General features: G+C 39.8%; 1 protein-coding gene across 10 annotated transcripts in view; it reads right to left on the bottom strand.

Annotated features, from left to right (window-relative positions):
• The window catches only part of ppp1r12a (protein phosphatase 1, regulatory subunit 12A), a 238,327-nt gene that overhangs the window by 88,976 nt on the left and 137,000 nt on the right, over window positions 1-12,351 (bottom strand). For 7 of the 10 annotated variants that reach the window (XM_073058779.1, XM_073058782.1, XM_073058781.1 and 4 more), the window contains 5 exons: window positions 11,186-11,283; window positions 10,935-11,090; window positions 7,383-7,529; window positions 1,919-2,056; window positions 143-259 (listed from right to left, as the gene is read on the bottom strand). In XM_073058779.1, coding sequence (XP_072914880.1) covers window positions 143-259; window positions 1,919-2,056; window positions 7,383-7,529; window positions 10,935-11,090; window positions 11,186-11,283 — 656 coding nt within the window. The remainder of the gene's footprint in view (window positions 1-142; window positions 260-1,918; window positions 2,057-7,382; window positions 7,530-10,934; window positions 11,091-11,185; window positions 11,284-12,351) is intronic. The other 3 variants (XM_073058784.1, XM_073058785.1, XM_073058786.1) reach the window with 2 other exon arrangements.

Here is a 12,351-nt window from a genome sequence, read left to right as displayed (position 1 = left end):
ATGATACTGGATCCATGAGATTAACTTTGCATCAAGTGCAATCTGTATCTATACATAATTCAATTCTTTTTGCATTGAGAGAATCAGAATTCTGCCATTAACTCCTCACAGCTTCATCAATGTAACCTGGAAGACTACACACCTGCGTCTCTCTCTGACCTCCGTTGTTGAGGAGACAGTGCCAGTTGTAGCAACCGCTGAAGGAACATTTTCTTTGTCTTTCTCAGTATTGTCCCCCGTCGAGAAACGATTTGAGGTACTACAGCACATCAAGCAGCAAGACAAACAAGAAAATAAGCAAAGCTCAACAAACATGAAATCAACAAAAACCTTGGAAAAATAAACTTGTATGACTTAAGGATTGGTTTGAATTTTTACAGAGAAATTTTTGAATTGCTGCAATTTTCCTGTTTAAGTCGTGAGTTTGGTTAAAAATTAGTCAACTAGGCTTGTTTACCTTTTGAATAAAAAAATTTATTCTGGTAACAAAGTTCATTACACATTTGGGATATGGTATTTTCTGGAGGAAAAAAACACAGATTTTGCAAAAACCAGAGAGAGAAAATAAGAGACAAGAGATTCTGCAGATGCTGGAAATTCAATGCTGGAGGAACTCAACAGGTCAGGCAGCATCCATAGAGGGACAAAAACAGTCAACTTTCAGGCCTACCACCTACACCTCTGATCTGGACTCATCCAACCTACTGGATTGTGCTCCTTCTCCTCCAATAGCCTTTTATTTTGGTTTCTTTCACCTTCCTTTCCAGTCCTGAAGTGTTTCAGCCTGAAATGTTCAACTGTGTATTCCTCTCCATAGATGCTGATTGACCTGCTGAGTTCCTCCAGCATTTTTTATGCTTTACTCTGGACTTTGTTAACAAGTTTGCAAGCAATACAAAGAAAGGTGAAGGTGCATTAGCTTTGAGGAAGCAGAGAGTCTTCAGAAGGGCTTAGATAGATTAGGAGAATGGGTAAATAAGTGGCAGATGGAATATAGTCTAGGGAAGTGTATAATCATGCACCTTGGTAGAAGGAATAAAAACATTTACTATTTTCTTAACAGAGAAACCATAAGTGCAAATGGACTTGGAAGTCCTTGTGCAGGATTCCCTAAAGGTTAACTTGCAAATTAAGTTTGTAGTAAGGAAGACAAATTCAAAGTTAGCATTCATTTTGAGAGGAAGAGAATATAAAAACAAGTTTGTAATTCTGAGTCATTGGTCACACCACAGCTGGAAAATGATGAGTAACTTTGGAACCCTTATCTAAGTATGTGCTGGTTTTGGAGAGGGTCCAGTGGTGGTTCATAAATATGATCTTGCAAATGAAAGAGTTAATGCACGAGGAGCACTTGATGGCTGTGGGCGTGTACTCACTGAAGAAAGAGGGGGTGGGGATCTCATTAAAGCCTATTGAATAACGAATGGCCTAAAAAGAGTGGATATGGACAGGATGCTTCCTATAGTGGGAGAGTCTAGGACTAGAGGTACCGTTTCAGAATACAAGGCCATCCCTTTAGAACAGATATGAAGAAGAATTTCTTTCGCCAGAGGGCGGTGATCAATGGAGTTCATTGCTAGTTAGCTGCACAGGCAAAGTCATTGGGTACATTCAAAGAGGAGGTTGACAGGTAGTAGAATGGGTTTGGGAAGGATACTATATCAGCCAAAACGTAATGGCAGAGAAGACTCAATGGGCCAAATGGACTAATTCTTCTTCCATGGTCTTATAGACTTCCAGCAACTGCAGAATCTCTTCTGTTTTTGAAATTACTTTCCTGATATGCAGCTCGAGTTGGCAAATCCAACAATTTTTGTCAATACAAATCCAAATATCCTTAATTCATACGAAGAAACATATAACAGACAAAACAAGTTAAAAGCTTATAGAAGACAAATCAGCCATTTGTTCACATTACCTGCCCGATGAAGTGGAGGCAGCTATCCTGGGAATCGACTGCAGGCTGTTCGATGAGGTAACAGTTGCTATGGTGCTGGTTGAAATGGTACTTTGAACAGTACTAATTTGATCCTCTTTTCTTCGACCAAAAGAACTACTAATGTCAAAACAAAAAGAGGGGAGAGAAGCTCAGTCTTGTATTGAACTCCACGCTCTTGATGTTTGCTTTTAAAGGTTTTCCACAATAAATTTCCCAGCAGTATTTGGTTTTACCTTACAAAGAGTCATGATAAAAATTTCCTAAATTAGACTCTTGTTAATTTCAAATTACATCAATCCCTGTTATACAAATAGGAATCTTTGCAGCAGTTTACTTGTGAATTAACAACAAGCTTTGACCATAGAACATAGAACCAGTACCACACAGAAGTTCCTTCAGCCCATTATTTTTGGGCCGGACCAATTAAAAAAAAGTTTAACTAAATTAGTTTAGTTGGTTGCAGAGTTCTATGACTGTTTGATTAGTTATCAAATGTACTGTAAACTAATCTCGTCTGCCTGCACATTGCCCATAACCTTGGAACATAATTTTCCTGCATGAAGTTTACATGGCAAAGATGAGCTTTTACTTGCAAGAAAAGTGACTTGAATCATTGGAACTTAAACTTGTTAGCAAATGAATACACAATACATACACATTAAATTTAGAGCAGTACATCAAAACTAAGTAACATTCTTGGGAGGTACTAATTATACCTCAATATGCACTGACATTCAAGTAACATATTTAGTTCAGTGCCTTGTAAAAATATTCAGCCCCAACCATTTGTACACAAAAATTATTACAATTAGAGATTTTCATCAATTTAACTGAGAATCTTTATTTGTGAATCACATGCTCTTACCCACCCCCCCCCCCCCCCACCCACACACACACACAGTGGAACCCAAAAATCAGGGGAAATGTAAAGCAACAAAAATTTCAAAAACTGTAATGTCAGCATTTCAAGACCCCACCCCACCCCCACCCCTTTGCTCAGTGCTTAGTTGAACCACCTCTCACAGCTATTACAGCCTGTAGTCTTTTTGGATAAGTTCCTATTAGCTGTGTACAACATGGAGCAAGATTTACTTATTCCTCCTTTCTAAATTGCTCAAGCTGTGTCAAGTGAGATGGGGAGCAACAGTTGAGAGCAATCTTGAAATTCTGCCATTGAGATGTTCAATTGGGTTAAGGTCAAGAGTCTAACTGGGCCACTCAAGGACATCAATTTTCTTTATTTGAAGTCACTCCATGGTTGCTCTGGCAGTGTGCTTTGGGGTTGTTATCCTGCAGAAAAATGAACTTTCTCCCCCAGTTTAAGCTTTCTGGCAGACGCTAATTGGATTTTATCCAGGATATCTCTGATTTAGCAACACATTGTCTCATTAATCTTCACCAGAATTCCAGTCCCTGCTGTTGAGAAGCATCCCCATAGCATGATTCTATTCCAGCACACTTTACAGTAGGGATGGTGTTACCTGGCTGATGCACAGTTTTAGATTTATACCACATGTACCACTTAGTGTTAAGATCAAAAATATCCACTTTAGTCACATCTGACTACAAGACTTTCTTCCACAACTTTACAGTATCTTCTAAATGACACTTTGCAAAGTCTTTATAGGTAAGGATATGATTCCTTTTTAGCTTGGGCCTCTTCTTTAGTAAGTTGTTGATAGGCTTTGCAATTTTGCTTTAGATTTGACATGGTGGACAATATTTTGTAGATTAGCTCAAAAAATCCTGCTTCAATCTATTTTTATTTTAGAAAATGAAACAGTAAAATGCGATAATAGCTGTAGGGGCTGAATATTTTTTAAGGCACTGTATATATAGCTGCATTTATCTTTAACAGGTTCCAAAAGTCACATCAATACTGCTTAACATACAAGAACAAAATAACCTTTGGTTTCTTGTTGCACAAATTTAAATTTTCTAAACCAAATGTTGTTAAGAACCTGCCCATCAAAGTATTGAATGAAAGCCTGACCAGCCTTACTTAAGTTTATTTCTCAGAACATCGTTACTTGGGCAGTTTTAAATGGAAATAATTTCAAAAATATTTCAAAACATTGACAGTTTGTAAACAGCCATCTGCACCAAGGCAATCCACATTATGACGGAGATTGCTGAGTTTATTATCCTCTGGGTTCAGCATCTGCATCTAATTTTCAGATCACGAACACTCGCTAGAACTAATGTTACATAGAATGAGCTAAATATTGTGAACAGTAATTAGCTTGCATGGGGAACAGGAAATGTTAAAGCAATGGTGCTAAGCCCACTGATGGAAAATGTAATGGGCTTTTATCAAATAATGCTTTATTAAAATATATATTTTTTAGTCATCACAATTATTCAAGATCTTCTCCAGTATTTTAAATAACATCACAATTTAGCAGCATCTGCCTGAAGCTTCCCTTCCACCCACCTAAATAAGATGTGCAGGGCACACATTTTTCCCTCATGCACCAATTTCACCCCCCAACCCCAAGAGTAACATGTTTCAGATCAAAGGAAGCAAGTGAATTGTGCTGGATGTTTAAGAATGGAATTCCATCTTTGCAGGTAAAATACTCAAGTTTCAGCAAAATGGTTTTATAAAAGAATGTTTTTATTGCAACGACAGATTGACCTATTCTTCTGTGGAACTCATTGCCATGGACGGCTGTAGATGCCAAGTCATGGAGTGCATTTAAAGTCAAAGTTGATAGTTTCTTGATTTGTAAAGGTTACGGGGAGAAGGCAGGAGAATGGGGTTGAGAGGGAAAATAAATCAGCTACGATGGAATGGAGCTGACTTGATGGGCCAAGTGCTCCTACATCTTATTGTCTTATTCCAACAACAGCAATTTGCTAAAACTTCATTTGTAAATTTTACTAAATGGAAAACCTCAATGCATCAGTTTCAAAGCTAAACAGAAAGGAGCATCAATGACTATCAAGAGACTGACAGCTTCAAAGCTAATCCATTCAAGTGGCTCTCAACATTTGGAATTTGGGCTCATTATTTTTAAAAATTTTATTTAATGAGATACAGCACAGAGTAGGTCCATCTGGCCCTTCAAGCTGTGCCGCTTAGCAACCCCCAACTTAATCCTAACCGAACCACAAGACAACTTACAATGATGAATTAACCACAGACTGGTATGTCTTTGGACTGTCGGAGGAAACTGGAGCATCCAGCAGAAAGCCACGCAGTCACAGGGAGAACAGACAAATTCCTTACAGACAGCAGCAGAAATTGAACCTGGGTCACAGGTACTGTAAAGCAGTGTGCCAACCACTATGCTACAGTCCCGCCAACGCTCCAGTTTATTAATTTTCCAACATACATGATATAATGGTCATCAAATCTTCAATTTCCATGGCTGTGTGACACAAAGGCTTGCTGTCAAGGATATGGTACTGGGACAGATTTTCAAGGGTATATTCTAAGACCAGAGTTATTTCAGGTGAAGAGCACTGGACATTCTTATACAGCTTGCCCAAAAGTTCCATTTGTCAATGTACATGAATAGGAAATCTAACAGTTTTCAACAAAAAAAAAGCCAATTCTGACTTTTACCAGCACATAATTCCAAGGATTTCCTATACTTCCAAGAACTCAAAAGGAGATTTATTCAGTTCCATGCACACCCAGGTGTAAATAGAAAAATAATTAATGATACAATATACATAAAGTGCTGGAGGAACTCAGCAGGTCAGGCAGCATCTACAGTCAACATTTTTGGCTGAGACCCTTCATCAAGACACCAAAAGACAGAAACAGAATTAGACTACTCAGTCCATCATCACATTCTATCATGTCTGATTTACTGTCCCTCAACTTCATTCTCTTGCTTTTGCCCATAACCTTTGACACCCTTGCAGTTTTGTTAACACCACAAAACTTATTTTCCTTGTTAACAATAGAACAACTTATCCTATGAGGGTTACTCGCCTCATTTGCATTGATATACAATTCTGAAACTGTTAAAAACTCAAGTTTCCTATCTCCCAACTAAAGGTAACATCCACTGCCATTTCATACCAGGAAACATGTAACTGAGTATAACCAACTCACTAATGGCACATGGTGCATATCAAAACACTTCTCATGATAGCTGAAAATGATATGGCACAAAATGCAAGCAAACCGCTTACAGTTGTGTCAGTTTTGAAAAAGCTACCAAATTACTTGCATTCTCCTATTTTGCACCCCCTGACTTGACAATATTTTTCAAATATTTATCCGAATCTTTTTGAAGATGACTTACTGGCAAGAATGTAATATTTTAAATGGGAAGCCATAACTCATTCGGAGAGTTTTAACCTGGAGTCCTAAGTTAAGAGATTTATAATTGTACACAATCTGACTACTGCAATTATCCTTTGAGAATTTCCAAGGAAAACACATTGCAATCCAAACAAGTATCTGGCACATTTACAGGTTTCTGAATCCTAGCAGATATTTGTACAAAAAGGTCATGACAGTAACAAATTCTTCTTTTCCCATGATCTACAACTATCCAAAGACTTAGAAAAATACACAGAAGATTTAAAATACTGGAAATATTTAAATCCAAATAATCTGGAAAGAGAAAATTTTTTATTTCCCCCCAAATACATTAACTTTCAGCAAAATTAAAAGAGGGCTAACAACCCAAAGAATTAAGTTTTCTTTCTGCTGCTTTCAGCAACTTCTGATTGAAGCTGAACTTCTGCCAGTCTTAAACTTACTGGAAGCTGTATTTCACTGGTAAGGTTACCAATAAGCCTGCTTTTTATACTTAAAGGCTGCACTTACATCAAAATACTTGAAAGCTGTTAGTAACAACATGCACTCAGTGGACATTTTATTAGGTACACCTGAACATCTGATCATTAATGAAAATATCCAATCAATCATTGACAGCAACTCAATACATAAAAACTTGCAGACATGGTCAAGAAGTTCAACTGTTGTTCAGACCAAACATCAGATTGGGGAGGTATGTGATCCAAGTGACTTTAAGTGGGGTGGTTTGAGTATTTTAGAAACTGCTGGTGTCCTCGGATTTTCATGCATAACAGTCTCTACAGACAAAATACATCCAGTGAGCAGCAGTTCTGTGGCCAAAAATACTTTGTTAATCAGAGGAGAATGACCAGACTGGTTCAAGATGACAGGAAGGTGACAGTTACTCAAATAACCTCAGGTTACAAGAGGGGTGTAAGAGGATCTTTGAATGAACACATCGAACCTTGAAGTGGACGGGTTACAGCAGAAGCCCACAACAGGCTTCAGCCCTGTACTTAATAAAGTGTACTTAAAGGCTGCACTTACATCACAATATACAAGATCTATCAGAGATAACATGTATATATACACACACGCATTTCCATTTAAATGAGCTTGTAGCACATTCAAAAAGAGCATTTCTTGCAAAATTAATGTTGCTTTTACAAAGTGCTATACCTTCTGAAGATGCTGTACGATGAGTACTGAGATGATGCTGGTTGCCTAGACTTAGAATTAGTAGGATCGAAGCTGGTGCTTGAGGAAGAGTTGGCTGGCAGATGTCTGGCACTGTTACTTCTGCCTATTGCTAGCAGATACGAATTACTGCATGCATACCAAGCAAGAAAGCACATCAAAACAATTAGAAAATATGTCATAAGAGCTACAGATGCATGCTATCATGCATAAGTGCAAAATAAAACCTCTTGAATATGCAAGCATTAGTGTTAAACAAATGATGAAATATCAAGTTGTCTATAACATTCAGCATGACTAGACAGCAATATATAAACCGGTTTTGAGTTCTGATACACAAGCTGTCAAGGATGACATCTATTGTCTGACAATTACATGCAAGTCCTAAGTAACAAAAGCTGACATCTTTAAAGGAATTCATTTCCAAAAGTGCTTTCAATTAATGTTTTGATTATAAAAAATTAATACTGAGGTTTTTCTATATGTGATTAATTGTTGGCAAATTCAGGAGTTATTTATTGAATGAACCATATTGAATAAGTTGCCTTGCTTAACATAAAAATGTCTGCTGGAGGAACTCATTTCTGGAGGCGATTGGATGGGTGATGATGGAAGTTGAAAACCAAAACATGGACCACATAATTTCCTCCATTCACTGGCTAATGTAAGGCGAGATAATTTTAAATGGTAACTAGTGTGTGCATATGCAAGTATCATGGCTCAGTGAGCCATACATGAAAGGAAATTCCAAGCTTAGTGAGGTGAGAGCTTACTAGAGAGAGTTTTAAAAGGCTAAGATCAAGTGGTCCTTTCACCCGGGCAGAAATGGCAAATAAAAGCAGAATTGGTCCTTACTCTTTATAATTTCTCCTTTGGCTCCTCCCACTTCCTTCAAACTAAAGGTGCAGCCATGGGCACCCGCATGGGTCCCAGTTATGCCTGTCTTTTTGTTGGCTTTGTGGAACAGTCCATGTTCCAAGCCTATACTGGTATCCGTCCCCCACTTTTCCTTCGCTACACTGATGACTGCATTGGCGCTGCCTCCTGCACGCATGCTGAGCTCGATGACTTCGTCAACTTTGCTCCAACTTCCACCCGCCCTCAAATTTACCTAGTCCATTTCCAACACATCCCTCCCCTTCCCTGATCTCTCTGTCTCTATCTCTGGAGACAGCTTGTCGACTGATGTCTACCATAAGCCCACAGGCTCTCACAGCTACCTGGACTATTCCTCCTCCCACCCTGCTACTTGTAAAAATGCCATCCCCTTCTCTCAATTCCTCCATCTCTGCCACATCTGCTCTCAGAATGAGGCTTTTCATTCCAAGACGAAGGAGATGTCTTCCTTTTTTAAAGGGGCTTCCCTTCCTCCACCATCAACTCTGCCCTCAAACGCATCCCTCCCATTTCATGCACATCTGCTCTCACCCCATCCCCCCCACCTCCCTATTAGGGATAGGGTTCCTCTTGCCCTCACCTACCACCCCTCATCCTCCGTGTCGAACATATAATTCTCCGTAAATTCTGCCATCTCCAACGGGATCCCACCATCAAGCACATCTTTCCCTCCCCCACTCCTTTCTGCTTTCCACAGGGATCGCTCCCTATGTGACTCCTTTGTTCATTTGTCCCCTCCATCCCTTCTAACCGATCTCCCTCCTGGCACTTATCCTTGTAAGCAGAACAAGTACTACACCTGCCCTTACACTTCCTCCCTCACCACCATTCAGAGCTCTAGAAAGTCCTTCCAGGTGAGGCAACACTTCACCTGTGAGTCTGCTAGTGTGATATACTGTGTCCGGTGCTCCCAGTGCGGCCTTCTATATATTGGTGAGACCCAACGCAGACTGGGAGACCATTTCGCTGAACACCTACGCTCTGTCTGCCAGAGGAAGCAGGATCTCCCAGTGGCCACACATTTTAATTCCACATCCCATTCCCATTCTGATATGTCTGTCCATGGCCTCCTCTACTGTCAAGATGAAGCCACTCTCAGGTTGGAAGAACAACACCTTATATGCCTCCAACCTGATGGCATGAACATTGATTTCTCTAACTTCCGTTAATGCCCCTCCTCCCCTTCTTACCCCCATCCTGAATTTTTAATTTTTAAATTTTTTTTTTTACTTTCTTTCCCTCTCACAATAACTCCTTGCCTGTTCTCCATCTTCTTCTGGTGCTCCCCTCCCCCTTTCTTTCTCCCAAGGCCTTCCCGTCCTATGATACTCCCCCTTCTCCAGACTTGTATCCCTTTTGCCAATCAACTTCCCAGCTCTTAGCTTCATCCCCACCCCCCCCACCCCCGTCTTCTCCTATCATTTCGGGTCTCCCCCTCCCACTTACAAATCTCTTACTATCTCTTTTTTCCGTTAGTCCTGACGAAGGGTCTCGACCCGAAACGTCAACTGTACTTCTTCCTATTGATGCTGCCTGCCCTGCTGTGTTCCACCAGCATTTTGTGTGAGGGGCCTAATTTTAAGGTGATTGGAGGAAAGTACAGGGAAATGTCGAGTGAATTTCTTTATACAGAGTTGCAGGTGTGTGGAACACCCTGCCAAGGAGGTAGTAGAGGCAGAAACAAAAGGGACATTTAAGAAACTCTTAGATAGGCACGTGGATGACAGGAAAAATAGAGGGCAATGTGGGAGGAAAGAGTTAGATTAAACTTAGATTGGCATAAGTTCATGGACCAAAGGGTTTATATTCTGTTGTAATGTTCAATGTTCTATCTTTAGAGTTTCTCCAGTAGCTTGAAGATTTCAGCATCTGCTGGACTCTTGCATCTCAGCCTTGTTACAAGTAAAACTTGTTATCAACATATCACAATACACGGACGTGCAGGAGTTCAGGCAAATGCATGCAGTTATCTGACAGAAACAGAAAACATCCACTTAGATTAAGCACAAGGTACAACCAGTCACCAAATACATACATACAGCATCACTACTTAACATATCTTGACTTCATGAAACCTTCTTATAACCTTTCCAGAGATTCCTTCGAAGTCTGAAAGTTATCCTAATTGTTAACCCTGAAATTACCTGTAGCAGCAAAAAGGGCTAATATTTTCCAATATTAAGATGCCCATACTGTAAAATTATGGATGGGCAACAGGCATGTATATGGACATCAGGAATAACAAGATTTTCCTCGATTCAGAATACTGCCATTGTTCCAATCATGTAAACAGACAATGTTATCAACGTTCACTGTGTTACAGAATGGTGCAATATAACATTTTCACCACTGTTGCTCTTGTAAAGACAAATTTTTCTTCCCCTAAATTAAGGATAGAGGCAGAACACACACTAAGCAACTTCACTTTGTTGCAAGCCAGATCTACTCAAATGGATGGGGATTAAAGAATAAACATTCAGATTTTACTGAATTGTTCTGATATACTGAGACATACCATCTTCCTAATTAGACTTCAGAGCAATGAACTAGAAGAGAGAGCAGATCTGCTGGTTAACATAATCAAACTTGCTTCCATAACTCAATCATTGCACAAACATCTTGAGAGCTTCCAATTACCTTCTTTGATAACTAGGCACTACGTTGGTGACAGCAGCATTTTGTGTTGTAGACCCTTCAGTGGTGGAGGTATGGTTCATTTCTTTCCTCTTTGCATCTTCTTCCCAACGCCGCCTTGTGTAAGAACCACTGCGCACAAGGCTACTTGCAGTATCTCTGTGAAGTAATCATCCCAGTTGAGTATGCTTAAGGGTGGGGGAGCTGGAGCAGGGAAGTTGGTAAATGGGGGAGAGAATGGAGTAGGATTTTACCTGATTTCTCTATCATCGATGTCTGATGCACTGGCTAATCTTCTACACGGAATTGTAGGAGAGACATAAGCAAGCCTCGTTCCTTTCTGATCCTTCTCCTGTTGGAACAAAAGTGGATTCAAAAAATTCTTCTTTAGTGATTGCTGACATCTTTCACAACTCTAGTGCTTTAAAACAAAGTAAAAATGTATTTTTCACTTGTTAAAGCAAATGCAAAGCATAACATGCTGCAATTATGGAAAACAATTACAGAAAATGAGGCAAGAAAAGGGGTGCTTCTGGGTAGCAAAGTTCTGAAGCTCATAGAACTACTACCTATTACTTAACAGATCTGCGTTCAATACTGTCCTCTGGTGCTGACTGGGTCGAGATTGCACATTTTACCTGTGACTGCATCTCCCAAAAATACACAAGTTGCTTGGTTAATTGGTCACTGTAAATTGTCCCTATTGAATGACAGAATCTGGGGAGAACTGACTGGAAAATGGGGAGAATTGGGGTGGCATGGAGGCATAGCAACAAGCGTAACACTATTAAAGAGCCAGCAACCTATGTTTGACTCCTGACACTGTCTGCAAGGAGTTGGGACATTCTCCCTGACTGTGTGGGTTTACTCTGGGAGCTCCTGCTTCCTCCCACATTCTTACAGGTTAATTGGTCACATGGATGAAATTGTATGGAGCAGGCTAACTGGGCTGGAAGGGCTGTATCACTGACTAATCATTTTTTTAATGTAGGATTAATGTTGGATTAGTGTAAGCAGGTGATCGATGTGAAATAGCTTCTGGTCTCTCTTCCGGACTCTGAACTCAGAGGGTAAGGTAGCATCTGTTAAATAAAATGATGTGTAACTTTATTCGCTCATGCTGCCAGTAACTGACAATTTCTGCTTTATGGTTTTTTTGGACTAGTTTAGTTCATACCAAATGAGTTAAATTTTGTCAATGTATTACTCCAGCATGAGAGATCTCACAATAACAGCAATGATACTCCTAAAGAAGGTGCCGATAGAACACACATTTCTGTCCTTCAAAGTTTACATAGCTACTTTCGAACTGCATAGGTCAAAAAGGAAAACAATACAAGCGAGGAAGAATACTTTCTTGCAGCTGTTCTGTCAGGATTATTGACCCGCTATTCAAATCTGCAAATGAACTCAGCAGCTG

Source organism: Hemitrygon akajei, chromosome 10 (genome assembly GCF_048418815.1).
Source record: "Hemitrygon akajei chromosome 10, sHemAka1.3, whole genome shotgun sequence".
NCBI lineage: Eukaryota > Metazoa > Chordata > Chondrichthyes > Myliobatiformes > Dasyatidae > Hemitrygon > Hemitrygon akajei.
This window is presented reverse-complemented; position numbering and strand designations above follow the sequence as displayed.